Source organism: Cnephaeus nilssonii, assembly GCF_951640355.1.
Source record: "Cnephaeus nilssonii genome assembly, chromosome: 12".
Taxonomy (NCBI): Eukaryota; Metazoa; Chordata; class Mammalia; order Chiroptera; family Vespertilionidae; genus Cnephaeus; species Cnephaeus nilssonii.
Window position 1 is genome coordinate 53,047,019 of NC_137083.1, and position 23,119 is coordinate 53,070,137.

Genomic DNA, 23,119 nt, shown 5'->3' on the forward strand with positions numbered 1-23,119 from the left:
TGACCCCCGGTCAGGGCACATACAATAATCAACCAATGAATGCATACATCAGTGGGACAACAAATTAATGTTTCTCTCTCCCTCCCTCTTGTTAAAACAAATCAATACATAAAAACATAAAAAAAGATTTGAGAATTTCTTGAGATTTGGCAAAAGCTTGGAAGAGCTAGCCAAGGAACTACCTGGGCGTTGAGACTCCCAGCAGAGGGAATGACTAAGGTAAAGACCCCATGACTAACCTCCTGGGTCAGCAGGAGGCCAGAGTGGTTGGGAGAGAAGCCCAAAAGGGGCAGAATAGAGATGGGGTCTGAGGAGGGGAGAAGCCACGCCACACAGGACCTAATGAGGACTAACCACGACCGAAACTCCCCCTGCAGGCCCTGGAGCAGAGGACAGGCTGCAGGGTTGAGCTAGAAGATCTAAAATTCAGAGCTCAGCTCAGCTGGGCCTGTGTGGGCTTGTTCAGTGGTGTGGCTGCTGCTGGACCCTCCAGCTAGATCCACCTAGATTCAGGGCAGAACAGAGATTGCTTCCCTAAATCTCCACAGAGACTGCCCCACCCTCTCCTATGCCCCAGGCGTGCTGGGTCCAGGAACAGCCCACTCCCGCCCCAGGCAAGATGCAAATAAGGCTTTGTCCCCTTATATGGGGCAGGTCACCACCCACTACCCCTAGCCTTCCTGCTCCCTCCTGGAATCCTTTCCTACCTTCCACGTGGCACGGAGGTACCCATTTCATCCTGCCTCCTTCCGAGACCGGCCTTGCAGGTAAGCTCCCCTAACAACTGACATCCTTGGAGGTGCCAGCCTCCGTGGTCTCTCAGCCCCGGGATTTATCTAAGAGCTTGGGGACGGCTTTGGGTGCTACCCTCCCTCCATTTTAGCACCAGGCCTGGGTTATTCCCGAAGTTCAGGCCCAGGTGTATCTTGGGGGAATCGGCTCTTTTGTGGTCTCATGTCCTCACATGAGGGCTCTGAGCTGGGTGCCACTGTTCCTGAGGAGGGCAACAGTAAAGAGACAAAAAGAATCCATAATCTTCAAGAAGATTTCCCTAGGATAGAATTGTTTTAGGTGTAAATGACCCTTTTTCTTAACGTAAGAGAAACTTTAAAGCGCTTGCTTTCCCCTTCCCCATAAAAAAAACCCCCACAATTTATTACTTGACTAGTAATACCTCACAGATAGACTACCAGAAATACACCAGTAGTCCAACAAAGTTAAATTTACGAACTTGCTAAAGCAGGGGAGGCCATGCAGGAGAGGAATGGGGGGGGGGGGCCTCATGGAAAGGGGAGTTGGGGGCATTTCTTACAGGGTTGAAGCTCATGCTGGGTGATTCTGAGGGAAGAGCAGGCCAGCTCTGAGTTGGGTGCTCTCCTGAGATGGGGCAGTTTAGGAACTGGGCGCCTCGGCGATCTTTGGGAGGTGGGAGGGAGGAATGGAGTGGGTCTGGGGGAGTCACTGGTGAAAAAGCTGTAATTACACAAAAGGGACTGTTGGTCCTTTTGCAGCCGTTGGTGTGGCCTTGGGAGAAACACTGTTTTCTGTCCACTTTGTTACTGTCCTGGTTTCAGTTGGGTACATCGTGGTCTAATTATCAGTGGGGTGGGTTTTCACTCTCAAGGTAGAGACTAGAAAAGCAAATTTAAGGGCTTATGGAAATCTGTGGAAGCTCAGGATTTATTTTTTTACGATTATTGTTTTTCTTTTTTATTCTTCATTGCTGAAAGTATTACATATGTCCCTCTTTTCCCCCCATTGGCCCCCTCCAGCCTACCCGTCCCCCGCCCCAGGCCCTCACCACCCTATTGTCTGTGTCCATGGGCTATGCGTATATGCATACAAGGTCTTCGGTTCATTACCACCCACCCACCCTCTGCACTCTGTTCCATGCTTCCATGTCTCTGGATCCACTCCGTTCATCAGTTGTTAAGAAGCTCAGGACTTAATATGCAGCATCTGAGTGGGCATTAATGGGGTAATAGGATGGGAAACATTTTTAACCTTGATAGTTTTAAATATAACTCAGAAGTTGGGATATTTTGGACACCTTTTGTTCATTATCTATTAAGTATTAACTGCATCGTGAACACAGTGATCAGGGTTTTACATGGACTCATTTAATTTTCTCAACCACCTCTGGGGTAGGTATTGTAAAAATATTTGTTTAAACTTATTTTTAGAGAGAAAGCAGGAGCACTAAGAGGTAAGTTAACCTGCTCAAAAACAATAGCTAGGAATAGGAATTATTGTGTTTACCAGGTTCCAGGCACTAAGCTCAGTGATCCCCACGCTTGTTTTATAATCCTCACCGCAACCTTATGAGGTAGCGCCTATTACCATCCCCTTTGAGAGATGTGAGCCTCAGAGAAAATGGGTATCTAGCCAAATCCCTACAGCTAGTCATTGGAAGAGCCAGTAAGTGGGAAAGTGAATTTAAGCAGATCGCAAATCCCCGCTTCCTCATCGCCCTTCCCCTGAACCGGCCTCTGCTAGGAACGACTCCCCTGGGTCAGCCTCTGGAAATTTGGACTTCGGTTCCCGGTGTAGCCTGGGGGCAGGAGGGGGTGGGGCCCACCTGGCGGACCCGGGCCCCGCCCCCTGGGCGGGGCGGCATGATCCACCAATCAGAGGGCGCGGGGGGCGGGCCGCGGGCGCTCCGGCTCGGGCCCGCAGTTGGAGCGGCGAGAGCGCTCGGAGACGCGACGCGGTGCCCAGGGGAGCGAGCCAGCGCCTCAATCTCCTTCCTCTCCCTTCCCGTCGCCTCGCCGCCTTCACCTCCCCGCAGCCGGACCGGAACTATGTGATCCGGAAGTTCCGGTGCCATTGCTGTGTGGGATAAACAGTAATGGCGGAGGCTGCAGCTCCCGGAACAACAGCCAAACCATCAGGAGCAGGAGCGGCAGCGGCGGCGGTGGCAGCGGCCTCCCCCACCCCTATCCCCACAGCCACCTCCCCGTCCGCGGGGGCGGGGGGCGGGGGAGGCAGCGGCGGCGGCGGCTGGACGAAACAGGTCACCTGCAGGTGAGACGTTGCGCGGCCCGGCGCTGGTGCAGGGAGGGGGCCGATGCCGCGGAGGAAGGGCGGGCGGAGGAGCGGGGCGGCCGGCGACTTGCCGTCCCCGCGGTCGCCGCCGCCGCCTCCCCGCCCGCGCTGCGTCAACCCCCGCCCGCCGCCCTCGCTGCGCCCGGCCGTGCGGCGCGGCGCGCGGAGCGAGAGGTGGGGTGGCTGCTCCCTCCCTCTATTGTCGCCGATCCCCGCCCGCTGCCGCGGGCCCCGCAGGTGCCGGGAGGGAGAGCTGCTGTCGCCGGGGTCCTGCCTCCCCGCGAGCCCGGGAGCGCCGCCGCGGGTGCCGGCGAGGTGGCCTGGCCGCCGGGCCCGCCGCCCTGTCATCGGATTGTAACGTCTGCTCGCGTCTCCGCCCCCGCCCCACCCGGAGAAGTAGCTTTTGTCATTTCTTCTTTGTATGTTTATCGAGGCTGGCGGTTCTGAGCTTTGTCTGGGAACCGTGGGCCGGGCCGGGTCGGAATCCTCCGCCCTACATTTTACGAGCTGCCATTCCCCTCCCGGGGCGAAATGTTTCTCTTTTTGAAATCCACGCATCTTTCCGCTGAAGGGAGTCCAAGACCTCCTCCAGCCCGGGGGAGAGGTTTTGTTTTGGCTTGGTAGGTCAGATGAAAGTGTGTTTTGTTTTTCTTTTAAGTGGTCAGTGGATGGCTCTTATAGGAACGTGTATACGCATGTTAAACACTGTCAAGCTGTTATATATAACATATATATGTATATATATACATATATATATATATATATATATATATATATATGTAATAAGGTTAGAGCATTTCATTGATGTTATGCTTGGGTTTTTAAAAATGTGATCAGTAGGAGTAGAAGCTTTCATTTGCAAAAATCCATCCGAATTGCCGGTTTCATCTGGGTGAGATCATTAATACGCAAAGATATTCCTAATATACAGAACTCACTGTTCTAGTATCAACAGCGAGATTGAAACCCTGCCAGTCTTTGATATGATGCAGTTGAGGCATAGATGATAAGCTTACTTACCTTTACTTTAAGTAACAGGATGGAGGAAGCATAAGGCTGTTTTAGGTAGACCCTAAGAAAGGAATTCAGTGCAGTATCCCCAAAATGATAATCTAAGAATTCCCATCCTTGTAACTATGTGCTGCAGTTGATTGATATGTTCTAGTTGAATCTTAAAAAATTAAAGTGCTAGTATAACTTTGTCTTCCTGAATTTTCCAGCCATTCACCTTGCAGCCCCAATCTACATTCATACAATGAACTTAATCTCCCTTAAAGATGGGACTTCTTTACTTTAAGGACTACATTTCCCGCACCATCTCCAAGCTAAATAGTCTAGAAAACCTCTCACCGAACAGACATACTTAACCTCCAGATTATCCTGCTGTGTCTGTAACTTGAGCCCAACTTGACATCTCTGCACAGAATTCATTGTCACTTCCTCTACTTTACTTTCCCCGCTGTTAGATGCTTTTTCCTTTTCTGGTTCTCTTTTCTAGTTCCTCACCAGTAACACCAGAATTCAAAACACAGTTACCAACTGATTCTTCTTCTTTGCCTGCATTTAGGATCTTTGAGTTAATGAAATATCCTAGATTGTTCCCAGACCAGTGGTGTTTCTTTGCTCATGAACCAATTGATGTATGTATTAAAGAAATTTACATACCTGAGCAATCTAATATTTGGGGGGGCAGAAAACACTATACAGGCTTAGATGTGCAGGGTTTTGTTTTTTATTTTTACATAAACCTGTCAATAGCTTGCTAGACAGTTATCTGAAAAAATGTTCAGGTTAGTTGATATGTCTTGGTTGACATTGTTTTCCGTTATTTTAGGTACCAACATATTCTATTTTAAAAAAAAAACTTTATTGAACAGAGGAGTATCATGATATCTTCATTTATTCTAGACTTGAGCTCTGAAAGCAAGGCTCTATTTCATTATCCTATTTGTAGGGTATCTGGCATATTCAGTAATTACTTGAATTGATGTTGATAAATCCACACCTAAAATTACCCACTTCAATATGGACTAGTAATGTTCCTCTGCTTTCATTAAAAAAACAAAACAAAAAAAACCTTGTGAATTAGCAAAGACAAAGGACTTAAATGGGACATATGTGTATGTCTTTCTGGGACTACCTCATTCAGTTATTCAGTGAATAAGCATTAGTGCCTACAATGAGAGTGTGCTAGATGTTAAAGGGAATACAGAAATGCACTGTATTATGAATAAATACACTTTATCTTAGCCAAAAGACCAAGAAGCAATAACACTGTGTTATAAATAGTTGCAGTGTATTTGATAGCTAAAACTCCTTTGAATTCAAGATAGTGATGTGTTCTAGTGTTTGTGTCCATTTCCCCCTCATTCCTAGGATTTTGGCTTTCTTCACCTAGAGTATAATGCGTTTAGAAGTTAGTAGTTGTTTGGACGATGGATATTTATCTTCAATTGCTCAGGATCTCTCAAAATTCTATCTCATTGTGTTTTATTTCTGCAGTTTAAGAAAATCCTAGGTATATCTTTCTCAAGGAACTGTATTATGCTGCCCCCACCAGGCCGTTTTTCATCTTTTATTGGAGGAATATTATGAAATAGAAATGCTGTCACTTAGTTTCCTTGAGCATATGAGGGTTCAAAAGTTAGTAAAGAAACATTGTAACTTGCAAATTGTACTTGTAAATGTGGTTAGTATAGCTTAAAAATGAAGGAAGTTTTTCAGAAGGTCTTCTTTAAGTGCTGTGATATCTATAGTTGAAATTCATTACTTACAACTCTAGGGTGTTTTCTTTTGAAGGGATGGTATTTGAAGAAGTTCTCCAGCCTAGGGAAATTTAATTTGCTGCTGTCACTGTGATTCACCATGACACCTAGTTCTCTTCTACAGGGGCATCAGCTGAATTTGAATGGTGTCTTTTAGGAAAAAACCTATTATGTGTATAGGTACTGAGGAGATACAAGCAGAATAAAGCATGGTTCTTAACCACCAGGAATTTACAAACTAGTTTGAGAAATAGAGTACATTAAAATACCAAAGTGAGAAATGTAACAGCAGATGAAGTGGTTAAATTCCAAATTAATTAATCTGTAATTTTCTGTAAATTCCCAAAGAGATTGTTAGATTGTGATGATGCTAGGGAACTGTGAGCATGCTAATATATCCTGATCATGCTTAGGCTTCCAAGAGGCAGGTCAGGGGATTCTAGTCAGTGGTATGTCTTTATTACCCGACAATGTCTGCTTGGAGTCACAGAACCTTCCAGGTGGAAGGAACTGCAGAAATCTGTGGCTCCGAAATCTTCACCTCAGGGAAGGGCAAGCTCAGCCTGGGCAGGGGCATCAGGTGAATTTTAATGGTGTCATTTTTATTGGTTTGGTTTTAGGGAGAAATTCTTGGGAGTGGGTGGCCTTTTTCTTTTTGTTACCTGTTATAACTTACACTATCATGCCAGTCTCTTAGACTTACACAGAGATAGGTTGGCAAGAAGGGATTTCACTGTGAGAAATGTCGGTAATTCTGGGTATACCAACAGTGTTGGTACCACTGCAAGAACCTAAAACCCAGACCACACATACCAAGTAAATGTGAAATAATGCTTAGTATGCATTTGGCCCTGACTAATGAGGGCTTGTATTCTAGTGTTTCTGTTGATTCTGCAGTATCAGGTGACTTTGTGCCTGCTTGAATTCCTTCAGTGATGCTCATTATGGACCTCAGGAACTTCTATTGCCCGGAGGTTCTATTTCTCAATCCAATCTATTTGTTGACTTAGTGTTTACTCTTTTATTTTGAATTCTAGAAAAGTTTACACCCATTATGAATATCAAAAAGTAATATTGGTGAAGGTGGAGTGTCATGCTGAACATTAAGATGCAGGTATTAGGGAGTTGAGGTCCTTGAAGCAAGTGATTGAAGAAACAAGGTTAAGTAAGGTCAGCAGTGACTTACTTGAATCCTGGGTGACTTAATTTGACATAAAGAAGAGCATCATAAACCTAAGTGCAACAATGCACTGAATTGAGACCATGGCAGAATAGGATTTAAGAACAAACCTGAAATTCCAAGTATTGTGCCTGAGATTTAGGAACTACTGCCCAGCTTTATCTCTAGGTAGGTATTTTTTTTTTTTTTTAATTTTATTGATTTTTTACAGAGAGGAAGAGAGAGGGATAGAGAGTTAGAAACATCGGTGAGAGAGAATCACCGATCAGCTGCCTCCTGCACACCCCCTACTGGGGATGTGCCCGCAACCAAGGTACATGCCCCTGACCGGAATCGAACCCGGAACCTTTCAGTCCACAGGCCGACGCTCTATCCACTGAGCCAAACCGGTCCTGGCATCTAGGTAGGTATTTTATCAAGCCTTAAAAACACATGCATCTCTGACATTAAATTGACCCCAAATAAATAGTGAAGGTATAGGCACTCTTGTCTTATTTAGAATGTAACAGCAAAAGTGTTCCCACTGGGGATGGGACAGAAAGCAACTGTATTCAAACAGTGACACTGTTTCTAATGAATAACTTATTTTCAACTGTGGATACTTTTATAGAAACTCAGAAGCATGATTACTCCGTAGTATTGATTACAATGTAGTTATCATTTACTTGCTTAGTAGTTTTGTTAAGTTTTAATCTCTTCACTTAATGCAGTCAAAAATTATCTATTGGATCCAGCCGGTGTGGCTCAATGGTTTAGTGTCGATCTATGGACCAGAAGGTCACACGGTTTGATTCCTGGTCAGGGCACATGCGCAGGTTGCAAGCTCGATCCCCAGTGTGAGGCGTGCAGGAGCAGCTGATCAACAATTCTGTCATCACTGATGCTCCTGTCTTTCCCTCTCCCTTCCTGTCTGAAATCAGTAAAAATATATTTAAAAAAATTATCTGTTGATACAGTGTAGCTCAAATTTGGGTGATATGGCTCTCAAACAGTTTTAAAGCTTACACAAAGTAGCCCTGAAGTTGAGAGAAAGTTCAAACCCAAGTTTGATGAGGTTAAGTATAATTTGACCTACCATGTTTTATTTTGTTACGGATTTGCAGTCCTAGGGCATTTAAGGATCTTAATAAATTCTTTCCATCAGAGTGGTATTCTTTCTTTCCATGTTATCTGCTGTAAAGATAACACGCAGGAAATTGCTGAATAACCTTTCGCGTTTTAATTGGGGACAGCCTTAGGTAAATGTGAATTTATTTTCTGTGTATCATTCCAAATCAGTGGGCAAAGTGGAATGTGCTTACTGATATTCTACCTACGCCCAGGAAATAGGCACTTTTTCCTTTACTCTGTACCAGCGGTGGGGAGGCGCATATTTGGGGAGGTGCAGCCTGCCAAAACTAAATCTTCATAACCCTGCTCAAGAGAAAGACTAAAAGAAGAAAAACTAATCCTAATAAGTCAGTGATGGGATGATGGGGGTGGTGTGTGTTTTGGTTCTACTCCCTTTTCAGGATTAAAATAAAACCCTTATTGCTTCCCTGATCCACAGAGTCATTTAGAGAAATGCAGGTGCTGCTTGCTTTAGCCCCCTCTCACCCCAGTTATAGGTTAGAAGGTCTGAGGTGAAGTCTCAAAATGTGCATTTCTAGCAAATCCCCACGTGCTGCTGGCGCTGCTGGTCCTGATCCACTTAGGAACCACTGAGGCAGGAACCACTGAGGCATGCTCTGACACTGAGCTGGAAACTGCTAGTTCGGTACACGTGCATTCCTCTAAGGCACAGGGAGATCCGTCTGCTAAACGAGGACATACAATGATTTTCTTCGTCCCTACTTTTGCAGCAAGTTTTGCTTGTATTGTTACATGTGGCTTTTAAATAATTAAAATAGTTTCTTGAAGTGAAACAAACAGTAGTCTGACCTGGTCCAGTCTTCATTGTTTCTTGCTTTTTTTATTTTTCCCTCCATCACCATTTATCCCTCTGTACCCTCTTCCACCTCCACCTATCCTCCCTCCCCAATTACCACACTGTTTATTGCTTTTAATCTTAGATTTTTATTTTAGCAGATAGAACTGCCATTATGGCTAAAGTTAGTGAAAAACAAGAATGTACCCACTAGGATTATAACATGAGAACAGTGGTCACACTTAACCTGGAAAGATAAGATTGACAACCTCAAAGTTTAAATTTAAACTTTGTGTCTATAGGCAGCCTTCCTGTGTTATCTCAGTGGATAATTTTATGGTCATAGTCTAGTTCTACTTTGTTCATTTTACATGTTTTGTGTAGAATATAATCATGGGTATAGGATTAGTATACAGTACTAGTGTGTTGCTGGTGGAATATATTGGTCATGAATTCTTTGAGTATTGGCTCCATCTTGTCTAATCCAGCTTTGTGGTTCCTTGTCTCACAGGTATTTCATGCACGGGGTTTGTAAGGAAGGAGATAACTGTCGCTACTCGCATGACCTCTCTGACAGTCCATACGGTGTGCTGTGCAAGTATTTTCAGCGAGGGTACTGTATTTACGGAGACCGCTGCAGGTAAGAATTTGCTCACAAATCAGTTGTGTTTAGTGGTGGATTGGGAAAAATTAGTAAAGTACATAATCCCCATAGCTTTTAATTTATAGAGTTAAAATAATGCTTTGAAAAGGACTTCTTAGGAATGTTAGTGCAGTGACGGAAATCTCTCACTTGGAAGGAATATTAATACGTTTTCTTTCTTTTTTTTTAAATATATTTTTATTGATTTCAGAGAGGAAGGGAAAGAGCTAGAGAGATAGAAACATCAATGATGAGAGAGAATCATTGATTGGCTGCCTCCTGCACATCCCCTACTAGGGGGGGAGAACGAGTCTCCCGCTAGCAGTCATCTAAAAGGTGATCCTCCAGCCCGTCAAGACTTCAGATTATGACAGCCCTGCCCCAAATCTTTACAATACAAATCTGAGAGTCTGGGATCAAGCCTGCAACCCAGGCATGTGCCCTTGGCCAGAATAGAACCTGGGACCCTTTAGACCTAGACCGCAAGCCAACGCTCTGTTTACTGAGCCAAACTGGCTAGGGCTATTAATACATTTTAAAAAATGAATTTGTAATAGAATTCTAAGTTTAGTTAATGCCTGAGGAGCAGCTTCTGCAAACCTAGGGATAGGGAGTGGTGAAGGTATGTTTGTGTATGACATTTCCTTTTTAAACCAAGAATGAGGTGCATATTGGACCAAGCGGGACTGCTTTTAATTCTCTATGGTGAGAACTGGTTTCACCATTGGAAAAGTGTATTAGGTTGCTAGTTAAGAGGGTATGTCATTCCAACCAAATTTCCCTAAACCTGTCCCTATCGCAGCTCCCAAGAATAATTATAAGCTAAGATTTAGGGAAAGTGCTTCAAGAATATCTTTAGTATCTAATTCTGAATGTTAAGGAACCAAGAGGGATTAATTAAGTAATTTCTATTGTTCATTGAATTGGCACTATAATCCTGTTAAGTTACATTTCAGTAATGGTGGGTTCTGTTTCAGAATTGGGTAGAGCTTTCTTTATATTCCTATTTCAGAAAATATCTAGGTGTATGAATATGTTATTTATTGATGCTACACAAATTGTCCCAGAATCTAGCAAATTAAAAACAATTCCAGTTTCTGGGGGTCTGGAATATGAAGGTGGCTTCCCTGGGTGGGTCTAGCCCAGACTCTCAGATTTGTATTGTAAAGATTTGGGGCAGGGCTGTCATAATCTGAAGTCTTGACGGGCTGGAGGATCACCTTTTAGATGACTGCTAGCGGGAGACTCGTTCTCCCCACAGGCACCTTTTCCTAGGGCTCCTATGGTGCCCTCCCGCTTGGTGGCTGGCTCTCCCAGAGCAGTGGTACAGAGCGCGCCAGGCCACGGCCACAATGGCTTTTATGACCTAGTCTCAGGAGCCCTCACTGTTGCCTCCACTATGTTCTGTTTATTACAAGCAAGTCACTAAGTCCAGCCCGGGTTCAAGAGGAGGTTATTGGGCTCCACCTTTGGAAGGGCGGAGTATGGTAAGACAAGATTGGCAATGTCATAGCTGATTTTACTAGTAGTGTCCCTATTAGATAAGAATTATGTCAGCTGCTGGGTTCAAATGCTTAAAGTTCAAAAGACTAAGACATTATTGATGGGTGAGACATTAATGTTAGGTCATCCCACATGTTTTCTTAGGAAACTTAGCAAGAATAGAGAGAAAAAAAAGGTCCTTTCATGTGACTGGGAGCTTAGAAGTGGAACTGATGCTGAGAGTAGCAGTCAATAACTTGCTCTAGTTTTTTTCATTGCAATATTACTGGAAAGGAGAAAGTGGCACAGTGATACTCTCCTCAGAAAATCCCAGAATGCCCTTCGTTTTCTTTATAATAAAGCTTCAGCTCCCTCTTTGGGGAATGATGCTAATTTGAACTGGGTGTAGAACACTTATGATAGAGTGGAAGGAGTTGGGGAAATCTGTATACTGGGGTGCTGCCTGAAAGGGGAGTTTGGTGATATCGTGGGGACAGGCTGATGCAGGTGATTATTACAAGCTGGATTATAGATGAGGCAAGGAGGGAGTCCTAGGGAGGGTCTGGTTCCATGACTGCTTGTTTTTTGTTGTTGAAATTATGCTTAGGGACTTAAATCTTTATACAACTTCACCAATGCCCAGGGATTTAAAGTAATTTAACTCCTCATCCAGGGGATAGTTTATAGTGAAAGATAGTATCCTAGTTCCAGCCGTTCAGAAGTGGCACCACATCAGTGTTTCATAGTGGTGGTGCTGTTACCCAGTGAGGCCAGGTCCTCGTTGGCCAGGCCCGTTGTGTGCATTGCAGGACAGCTGGCATCCTTCGTCCCCACCGACTAAATCCATTAAAACTCCCAGTCATTGTTCCTGAACACACCCCTGGAGAAAGAGGCAGTATTGCCTTGGTTGACAACTGCTTTGGGGAAGGGTTTTGCCCTCTGGACCTATTAAATCGCATACATTAAAATCTTTACAGGCAGACCTCAGACCTTGGAGTGATTGGGAGTAGCCAGTTGCAAGCCAACCTAGAGAAAAATCTCTTGCTTAGAGCTAGAGGAAACATGGATTAAATGTCCTTAGGTAGAAATTGATTGTATGTATCAAAGTTTTCTTGGCAGAATGTGAAAGAAAAACTCCTGTTTGTTTCAATGTTAGGTTAGCTTTAATTCATCACTTAACACTGTGACTAAAAAGATTAGTGGTTCTGTGATAATCCATTAAATAATAACTATAACAAAACTGCTCTCAAGGACTGTGCATCTAATAGATGTGAGAATCCTCTTAAGCAGGGGTTGGCAGATTATCCACAGGGCTAGAGAAGAAATATTTCTGGTTCTGCAGGCCATCAGGGTCTCTTGTAGCACAAAAGCAGCCATGGATAATATATATAAGCTGATATATTAGATAGGACTAGAGTGAAACTTTATTTTGAGATATTGAAATTTGAATTTCATATAATCTTGTGTGCCATCAAATGATCTTTTTTTTCAACCATTTAAAGATGTTGTAACCATTGTTAGCTCTGGTTGGATTTGGCCTGAGGGCCTAGTTGGCCGTCCCTGCTCTTAAGGAGGTCCATGGTTCACCAAACCACTTTTTAAAAAAAATATATTTTATTGATTTTAGAGAGGAAGGGAGAGGGAGATAGAAACATCAATGAGAGAGAATCATTGATTGGCTGCCTCCTGCACGCCCCCTACTGGGGATCGAGTCTGAAACCCAGGCATGTGCCCTTGGACGGAATGGAACCTGGGACCCTTCAGTCCACAGGCTGGTGCTCTATCCATTGAGCCAAACCAGCTAGGGCCCAAACTACTTTTTAAATTACATTTATTGGGGTGACATTGGTTAATAACAAGTTTCAGGGGTACACTCTTATAATAACATCCTCTGTAAATTGTACTGTGTGCTCAATACCAGTCTAGTCTCCTCATCCCCTTGAAACTTTTTGGTAAACATCTTTCAGAATTGTAGCCTTGGCTTTTACTCTTTTTTCCTTGCTTTGTCTTTACAAATCTTAAATTTAAATACTGTGTTTTCTCCTCAGTGTAATCCCTTAGAATAAAGTTGTTTTTGTTTGGTATACATTTCTTTTCCAGAGGAACTCTTAATTTAAAAGGTTACTGTTCAAAGTAAATTTTCAACAGGGACCTCGTTTTATTCACATTTGACTCCTCAGTAGATGGTACTGTTCTTGACGTATGGTACATGGCTATAATCAGGTGTTGATTAAAAAAAAGTAGCCCAGTATATTTATCTCAAGTTTTTAGTCTGGTTCTTTTTTCCTTTTTAGTCTGTTCATAAAACAGATTCTTCTCTATACCCATAGAAAATTGTAGAATATTTGAAAGCAAGAGAATTTATGTACAGATGTGAACTTTCTAGCTAATATTCTGTGCTTTGAAAAACTTACCATACTTTGTTGATTCATTGATAAATTTGCCTTAAAACCAAAATGCACTTCTTTCAAAAGTTAAAATATTTGCAATTTGATAATCTATTAAGTGTCTAATGGCTGTTGAGTCATTTACCCAAAAATCCTTAAAATGAATATGGCAAAGGAGAAAGAACTAAAATATGGGTGTCATATCTGTTTCTAAGACCCTTTATGCATTTAAATTTATATATATATTGATTTCAGAGAAGAAGGGAGAGAGAGAAACATCAATGATGAGAGAATCATTTATTGGCTGCCTCCTCCACGCCACATACTGGGGATCAAGCCTGCGACCTGGGCAGTGCCCTGACCAGGAATCGAACTTATGACCTTGTGGTTCATAGGTTGATTCTCAATCACTGAGCAAAACTGGTTGGGCTATGCATCTTTTTTTATTAAAAATTTTAAATTTGATTTTAGAGAGAGAAGCTGATTTGATGTTTTATGTATTTATGCCTTTATTGGTAGATTCTTGTATGTGTCCTGACTGGAGATTGAACCCACAACCTTGGTGTATCGGGATGGCACTCTAACCCTCTAACCAACTGAGCTACCTGGCCAGGGCTGTTTCTGCATCTTGACATTTAGTTCCCAAAGCCCTGAAGCCTTTCTCTGTGGAGGGGGGCATTTTAAATTAAAGCCTGTCTTCTTTACAAAGCCCAGGTCCTCTTCTAACTTCAAGACTGAAAATAAAATGTTTTTCTGCTATCCCCTTTCAAGTCAGGGAATTACTTAATCTGAAAAGTGAGGATTTGGGGCTAGATTTCCAAGGTTTCCTGCGATTTTAAAACTAAACCAGAGCAGTGCTTCTGATAGTGGAAAGGTGCTATGTATAGCTCTGGAACACTTGAAATTGTGGCTAGTGCACGGACCAAGGAACTGAGTTTTAAATTTCATTTAAGAATAAGTAGCTAGATTTGGCAAATGGTTGCCATTTTGTGAAAAGCAGCTTAAGATTTACATGAGACCTAGCATACCACTTATTTGACCATTTCATCGTCTACATCACCTCTAAAATTAATACTTCCTTCACGATTTTTGAGGAGGCAGTAAGATGATAAAAGCATATTCATGACAGCTCCTTCCTCTCAGTTTGCATGATTCCAGGCTATGGAATAAAATGCATTGGCTTTTGTAGCTGATGGCAGGAAACTCAAAATGATTTGTACTACAAAGCAAAGTAGGAATATGAAGTTTTAAGATAATATAACAATAAAAACAACTCGGCAATTGTTTGCTATAAGCTAAAGGATAGTCTTTAGTTAAGTTTTACTTATTTTTTAAATGTAAACATTTAAATGTAAACACATGACCCGTGGTTAGTATTGCCAGTTAAGTAATTGAAGAACTACTAGATACATACTGTAAGTTATAACTGGATTTTAATAATGGGAGCATTTTAATTTATGTGTTGGTAAAATGGGTTCCATATTTCCACTTGTTGAATTTGAGTGCCAGCCTTGCTTTGATGAATCAGTCTGTTTGGGCCACACAGGCCAACGTTTTCTGTCCCTTGTCTGTGACCTTGTTCTGCAAGTGTGGTCCCTGGGCCAGCAGTGTGAGCATCACGTGGGTGCAGAGTAGGTGTCTGGCTTCAAACAGTTTCCCAGATGATTCATGTGCACAGCAGTTTACAAAGAACCCAAGGACAGGATCAGGGAATAGATACCCCATCTAGAGGGTTCTGCTTAGACTTTGACTACTGACTTTTAATTTTCTTTCTTTTTTTTTTTTTTTTTAGATACGAGCATAGCAAACCATTGAAACAGGAAGAAGCAACTGCTCTAGATCTAACTGCAAAACCATCCCTTGCTGCTTCCTCAAGTCTCTCACCAGTAGTTGGATCCATTGTTGAAATGAATACGGGCGAGGCTGAGTCAAGGAATTCAAACTTTGCAACTGTAGGCGCAGGTTCAGAAGACTGGGTGAATGCCATTGAGTTTGTTCCTGGGCAGCCCTACTGTGGCCGTAGTGAGTATTTTGAAGAATAAAAACAGGTCAGAGGGCTAGATAGTAGTTTTCACAACCTTCTGGTTGCCAGTCTTCACATGCAGCCTAATCGTAGTAGTCTAAATCAGATGACCTGAAACTGACAAATGGAGTGAAAGAAACTCGACGAATCCCAATAGTATTGAATTTAGAATGTTGAAAAACTGAAGCCTTCTTTTCTTTTATCAGTACAGTTGCACAAAAGATATATAAAGAGCTCCCACCCCCCTTTTACCTGCCTAATCTCGGAAATATCAGCATTAGAAAAAAAAATTCATTTCTTCCAAGAGTAAGGAGATTAGTTCAGTAAACTGTTCTGGAGTTTAATGACAGTTCTTTTCAGCTAGGCTCTAGTTTATCTGCCTGACCCATGTTGGACCTTTACCACTCTCCTAAACGTTTCAGCTGCCCCTTCTTGCACTGAAGCACCCCTGCAGGGCTCAGTGACCAAGGAAGAGCCAGAGAAGGAGCCAACGGCCGTGGACACGAAGAAGCAGCTCTGTCCCTACGCAGCGGTGGGGGAGTGCCGCTACGGGGAGAACTGCGTGTACCTCCACGGGGACTCCTGTGACATGTGCGGGCTGCAGGTCCTGCACCCCGTGGACGCTGCCCAGAGATCACAGCACATAAAAGTAAGTTTCTAGGATGTCAGAATGTATTTCCCCATTCACAGCATTGCCCGTTGGTTGGTTGGCTTCAGGGAAACGTTTGGTGAATTGAAATATTGGTCAGTAGGGATATTTTCCTTCCTGGGCTTTTTGATCGCTTTATCAAGAAATAAGGTCCTTCCCTGCCTGGCTGGTTTGGCTCATCAGCCTGCGGACTGAAGGGTCCCGGGTTCGATTCTGGCCAGGGGCACATGCCTGGGTTGCGGGCTTGGTCCCCAGTGTGGGGGCGGCATGCAGGAGGCAGCCAATCAATGATTCTCTCTCATCATTGATGTTTCTATCTCTCTCTCCCTCTTCCTTCTTTTCTAAAATCAATAAAATACATTTAGAAAAAAAAAAGAAATAAGGCCCTCACACTAAGATTTCTTTTTCTCTAGAGAACACGAATCATTGATGTGAAAGGGAACATCAGGCTGCCTTCTGCATGCTCCCCCCACCCCCCCTCACTGGGGATGGAGATGGCAACCTGGGTGTGTGCCCTGACTGGGTATCAAACTGGTGACCTCTCCATGCACAGAACAACAGTCCAGCCAACTGAGCCACACTGGCCATGGCTAATTGTACACTTTAAATGAGTGAATTACCTGGTATGTGAATTATATCTCAGTAAAGCTGTTTTTTTATGTGCAAATTATGTGCCTGGCACATAATTGTCACCTAATAAATGTTAGTTTCATTCACCCTGTTTTCTTTTCTTTTTTTAAAAATATATTTTATTGATTTTCCACAGAGAGGAAGGGAGAGGGATAGAGAGTCAGAAACATCGATGAGAAAGAAACATCTATTAGCTGCCTCCTGCACATCCCCCGCTGGGGATGTGCCCGCAACCAAGGTACATGCCCTTGACTGGAATCGAACCCAGGACCCCTCAGTCCGCAGGCTGACGCTCTATCCACTGAGCCAAACCAGTCAGACCATTCACCCTGTTTTCTGACAGATTATAATTTAGGGCCCTAATCCCACTTGCATTTTCCATCTAAAAAATGAGAAAGTCAACAAACTTAGCATGAAAATGGCCTTTAATGAAGGTAACAACAGGGGTTGACTTGCAGGGTTGAGAAAATTGTATGATTTTTCAGTTCCTGAAGTTAAGTCCTTATTGTGTGACTTTTCTAGTAATGTCAAGTCCCAAAATGCCAGTGTACCTGTACTCACTTGTGAACGGACAAAGCTGCTGTCAAATTGGGAACACTAACTCTTAAGTTGACTATGTGGCTCTCTGAACACAAGTCATTAACTGTCCAGGTGAAGTCTTGCATTATCCAGTGACTTGATTACACTTCTCTCTCCACTTTTTCCAGTCTTGCATTGAGGCCCATGAGAAGGACATGGAGCTCTCGTTTGCCGTCCAGCGCAGTAAGGACAAAGTGTGTGGGATCTGCATGGAGGTGGTCTATGAGAAAGCCAACCCCAGTGAGCGCCGCTTCGGGATCCTCTCCAACTGCAACCACACCTACTGTCTCAAGTGTATTCGCAAGTGGAGGAGTGCTAAGCAATTTGAGAGCAAGATCATAAAGTGAGACTCCTCCCCAATCTTCGTTTGTGCTTTCTATTTTGGGGAAGAATTTAGTGTCTTGTGCCAACTTTCAAGCAGATGGACCGCATTTAAATGCATGCATTTTATCTTGAAACGGGGGTATTCTTGGAATTGGGGTTTCTTGTTTGTATTTCAGCTAGCTTCTAGGTTAGTTGGTATGTCTACTTTTATTTGAATGAGGAAACCCTATGTAACAGTTAGTAGAATCTTTTTCTGAGGAGATTGTTTAACGGATTAGCCCCTTTAGGCTCAGTGAACAAGCTTATCTAGCTCTGAATGTATGTTTCCTGACGTTTTACATTTTCCACTTTCCTATTTCATCCATTAAGCTAGCCAATAATCCACCATCCTTTAAAGATTGTTCTCATAACTGAACAAAAACGACATAACTTAAACAGAGCAAAGTTACAAGAAATAAATTTATTTAAACGAAAGAAAAAGGAGTCTGTGTGAAATGTCTTCTTTTGTTGCTTATTTTAACTTAAGTTCTATTTTTATTTTATTTTTTTTAATGAACTGGCTAGCCAGTAAGCTGAATTTATAAAGGAGCTTGTCTTGCCTCAAAGGAAATGGTCAGTTGTGTGAGTGTTGGGAGCCCCTTCAGGAGATGCCCACTGACTTGGAGCTTAAGTCTTTAAATCTGGAGGTGACGCACCAGGGTGTGTCCTTGAAGAGTGGGCCTGTAAAGGGGAATTTGCACTGCAGCCTGTTCATTGTTTCCCAGGTCCTGCCCAGAATGCCGAATCACATCTAACTTTGTCATTCCAAGTGAGTACTGGGTGGAGGAGAAAGAAGAGAAGCAGAAACTCATTCAGAAATACAAGGAGGCAATGAGGTATGAGCACTGCAGCCTTTTCTTCAGCCAAGATCCCAGCGGAGCTTGGGTTCACTTTGAAAAGAACAGGCTGCGTTATACACTCCTACCTCCTTCCTACCCTTCCTTTTACTCCCCAGGACAGTTTATTTGTCGTCCCCGGTAACACCCATTACATGTCTTACCTTAGCACAGTCCTTGGGATGTGTGCCAAGGGACTGTGTTACAATGAAGTCTGTGCTTCTGGTAACTAAAGCCCCATCTTTCTGAATCCATGTTTTACTTTTCCTATATTCTTGGGGTGGTGGGGGCTTTCTAGAAGGTTTTCTCCCTGCTAGATCTACCGTGGTAGAGCTGTTAAATTTTAGTTAGACTTGGACAGCGCATCTGTCTCTAGCTAGTGTTTCATGCATTAGCACACACACCTTTAAGAACACACCTTGGGAGGGCTGTAAACTGACATACCGGTTCCATCCCGAGCTGTTTAGAGAAACCCCGGATATGGGTTGCATACAGACCTGAAGTCCACTGTGAATAAGGGTTGCGATATTTTCCTTTCCAGCAACAAGGCGTGCAGGTATTTTGATGAAGGACGTGGGAGCTGCCCATTTGGAGGGAACTGTTTTTACAAGCATGCGTACCCCGATGGCCGTAGAGAGGAGCCACAGAGACAGAAAGTGGGAACATCAAGCAGATACCGGGTAATTCTCACTTTTTTTAAAGAAGGGAAAATACCACAATCTCAGTTGAGTCCTGCACAGATTGGGGTAGGGGAAGGAGAAAGTTAACACTCAGGTCTGGGAGCAAAACTAGAGTATTAAAGCAGGAAAACCAACCTCAGGAAACTGGGAGGGGCATGAGAGGAAGAGCTAGAATGCTTAAAACTCTAGCCTAAACCTGTGCATCATGTAACCAGAGGGGAGGCATTGGTAAAGTGGAACCCTAAATGACAAGTGGGTTCGCCATGCCCTCTGGTGTGCTGGACGTTTTGCCTTAGAAAGGAGAGAATAGAAGATGCCACTCGACAGTGCCACCCCTATCATGGCCTTGTTTCTTACAGGCCCAACGAAGGAACCACTTCTGGGAGCTCATTGAGGAAAGAGAGAACAGCAACCCCTTTGACGATGAAGAAGAGGTTGTCACCTTTGAGCTGGGCGAGATGTTGCTTATGCTTTTGGCTGCAGGTGGGGACGACGAGCTGACAGACTCTGAAGACGAGTGGGACTTGTTTCACGATGAGCTGGAAGACTTTTATGACTTGGACCTATAGCAGCTTTGCGTGGCGTGTGAACTGGTCTGCTGAGCCCAGACAGTGCTGTCCCCTGTGGTGGTGTGGCAGTGCCCGTGTCTCCTAGGCAGGCCTAGCAACTCCAGGTGCTGTCGTAATACTTCGTACCCAGGGCCTGTCTTCTCACTCCCTCACCTTTCCCCACGGAGTATGTTGTTTCCTCTGGTTAAAAAGTTACAAAAATAAACCTTAAAGTTAGTTTTTTGTAACACGAACTTAACTGTCAGACAGTTAGTGTAGGTTTGTTGCGTCATCTGTTTTCAACCAGATTCACACAGTTGGAGGGTGTTCATGGACATGCCGCACTCATTCTAAGGACCCAGGTTCCAAAGTCACAGCCTTGGCCCTGCTCTGGGGTCCAAGAAGAGGTGATGGGTGAAGGATCTGAACTGTGGCAAGTAGCCTGTGCTACAGACCTAGAGGCGGATACTTGAGGTTTCTGCTGAAATCTGCACATCTGTGTTTTTATATGTTCCCTACCCCACAATCCCTACCCCGTGCACTTGTTCTGTGGTTTTGGTCTCTTGATAATTGCACACAAGTAATAACTACTGGATAACCATAACCAGGTGCGAATGTGTGGAGATTTTTACTGTTCAGTATGACAGGAAGATTCTAAAAGAATGATTTACTGGCATAAAAGAAATGCAGAATTGAGGTCGACTCCCAAGAGCTGGTAGACTTGGCATGTGTGAGTGCGAGTGTGTGGTAAGCCTCGCATCCCTGCATAGGTGCAGTGTTCTTAGCCTTAGTGGAAAACCTTGGCTTAGTGGTTCAGCCTAATGTGGCAACTAGATCTTACAGGACAAAGCAGTATGTTGGTAGCTGTTACTAGCTTTGTCTGTCTGTATGAATAAATGGGCTTAGCCATAGAGGGTAAAACTATCTGGTTATCCCATATCTTATCACAAAACGGGGTTGTGGATACACAGTTGTATTTAATGCTTAATGATCTCTTACCCTCTCCAGTTCAGGCACCTTTTGGCAAACCTTTGTCCTCGCTTGAGGGGTTTTGTTGTGAGGTTTTTGTGTTTTTGTGGGTATGTGCCTCATTCCATCCCTGTACTTTGCAGGTAGACAGATGTGATTCAAAACTGTGTTCTAAGGTGTTTCTTGTAGTGGAGTCATTGGTTTGCAGTAATAAGTTATGCTTTCCCACTCAAGGGGGGGTGGGGTTGGGTTGGTAATTCACAAGACAAGCTAAATTGTTAGAATTCCTTGATTGGAAAATTTAGCTTGAGTTTTGTTGCTGTTTCCTTAAAATAACTTGGAGATGCTCCTGAGTTGGCCCATCGACTGCTTTTGATTCCTTGGATCCCACCCATTATTTCACTTTAAGAAAAAACAAGTCGTTACAGAGGTCTCTGTATTTTACAGCTGCCCTTTTGTAAGAAGCACTTTCCCAAATAAAACAATAAAAAACCCTAAGTTGTCTTTCTGTCTTGTGTAATGAATGAGCTGTTTGAAATACTGTTTATTTCTTTCACTGACTCTTTGATCAGTTCATCAGTGAGTCAAGTTTCTGTGGATACAGTGACACCTTTCCTAAGACATCTACCCCACTGACAAATGTGTGAGAGGGAAACCTTACCAACAGGATCATCAAACTAGTCTGTATTTTAGAATTTGTAAGACTAGTTATTAGGCCACCACAGGCACTGCCATACATATGCTTGTACTTGAACCTGCCTCACTCCTGCAAATAACAGGTAGGTCCCATGCTCTGCCTAATTCTGTTATGAAATTTTATTAATAAAATACCTTTTTGGCATTTCTAGTTTTGATGTCTATTTAAGAATTTATGCTATTGAAAATGTTTCCACATCTAAGAGTTGTGTATATTGGCTTATTGTAGCCATAGTAACAGCTGTGGCTCCCCGCCCCCAGAAATGCCAGAAGTCCACCCTAAGCTGCTACTGCGAGCCTGAGGCATGAATGAGGGAAGGGGGGAGAGACTCCGCAGGAGCCGCTCTGTGAGCGTATCTGAGTCTGGGGAGAAGGGTCTAGGCGAGATGAAAGCTGCTGGCCTTTCCATAGGTTTATGTTTGGAGCAGCTCCTTTGTGTCTTAGAAAAGGCAGTGGGAGCTCATGTTTGAGCCAATTCATAATGGGTGTTGCTCCCCTGTCACCGTGACTTCAGTGTGGTTGCCAATTGCAAAAAGGGTTGGGGGACCAACAGTGATGGGTGGAACTTCAAACTTTCTCATTTGCACAAATTAACTATCTTAACCTCTTTCCTGCCACCACAAGTTAAGTTATGGTTACCTCTGTGACTGACTCCTGTGGACAGATTCTTGCTGGAAGCTAATTCCAGCATGTCATAATAAATGCAAGAAGTTCATCAAAACGTTGGTAGACCTTGAGCCTTCAGCAAGGACTGAAGAGTTATATTATTGCCTGCTGGAATAGCTGAAAGCATGTCCCCAAACCTGAAAATCTGCATATATTATTACCTACTGCCAGACAGCTGAGGGCATTTCAATCTACATGTTATTACCTGCTGCTGGCCAAGCAGAAAGCAGTTCCCGCTACCTGACAATGCCTACTGTATACCAAACCTTGCCTTTGATATATCTGCTTTGCCTTAGGGCAATTTGTGTTAAAAATCTAGGGGTCCAGAGATTCAGAGAACTTGGTTACTGAAGCTAGGTCTCTTCTGGCTCCCCCAAATGCCTTCCAAATTTATATTTCATGTCTAGCCTCTATTAATTTACATGCAGCCCCTTCTCCAGATTCCTGAACCCTTTTACATGCTGAGAAACACCCCGGCAGATTCTTATTTAGAAGGTTTGAGGAAAAGGTGAAGCAAATCCTTGTTGAAGATTTGGGGGAGGAAGGTATTGATGCCAGAAAGGGGAGGGGACCTGGCCCTTGGAAGGTCTGATGCTGGTAAAGGTGTTTGTAGTCATTGTTTCCTGCTGTTCATCAGATTTCCAAGTCTGCTTTCAGAGGGCATCGTGTAGTTGCAGAGCCCAAGGAACTTCCTTAGGCTGGTGACATGTGAGCAGAATTGATGCAGATTTTAAGATCCAGCTCATGACTTTCCCTCATTCTCCCCATTTCCCTGGCAATCGACCATTTCTGAGAAGGTGGCCTGGGTGCAGTGGGGAGAGAGGTAGAGCAGGTCACTCAGCTGACCGGAGCAACAGAACCTGAACATGAAATAAACCTTGGGGTGAAAGGCCACTGAGATTTGGAATCTTTGTTGTCACAGCCTAACAGCCTATCCCGTGTTGAAACCATCTGTTGAAAGAACTTGTTTTATAAGGAAATCTAAGTACTATTTGAAATACTCATTTTAATGTTTTTAGGTGCCTCTAAGATAAGTAAAAAGTAAATTGTAAGGTGTTTGAGTGAATCATTG

At 43.5% G+C, this 23,119-nt stretch overlaps 1 protein-coding gene across 3 annotated transcripts; it reads left to right on the forward strand.

Annotated features, from left to right (window-relative positions):
* Positions 1 to 682: 682 nt before the first annotated feature.
* Positions 683 to 19,970, forward strand: MKRN1 (makorin ring finger protein 1). 3 transcript variants are annotated; one of them, XM_079786094.1, is made up of 8 exons: positions 683 to 767; positions 9,408 to 9,536; positions 15,201 to 15,430; positions 15,854 to 16,080; positions 17,418 to 17,632; positions 18,378 to 18,488; positions 19,030 to 19,168; positions 19,528 to 19,970. In XM_079786094.1, the coding sequence occupies exons 2-8, from the start codon at positions 9,415 to 9,417 to the stop codon at positions 19,735 to 19,737; spliced, it is 1,254 nt and encodes a 417-aa protein (XP_079642220.1). In that variant the 5' UTR covers positions 683 to 767; positions 9,408 to 9,414; the 3' UTR covers positions 19,738 to 19,970. The 3 variants fall into 3 exon arrangements, with proteins under 3 accessions (XP_079642220.1, XP_079642221.1, XP_079642219.1); XM_079786095.1 differs by lacking the exon at positions 683 to 767 and adding an exon at positions 2,666 to 3,024 and having other exon boundaries at positions 18,378 to 18,421; XM_079786093.1 differs by lacking the exon at positions 683 to 767 and adding an exon at positions 2,667 to 3,024.
* Positions 19,971 to 23,119: the final 3,149 nt, after the last annotated feature.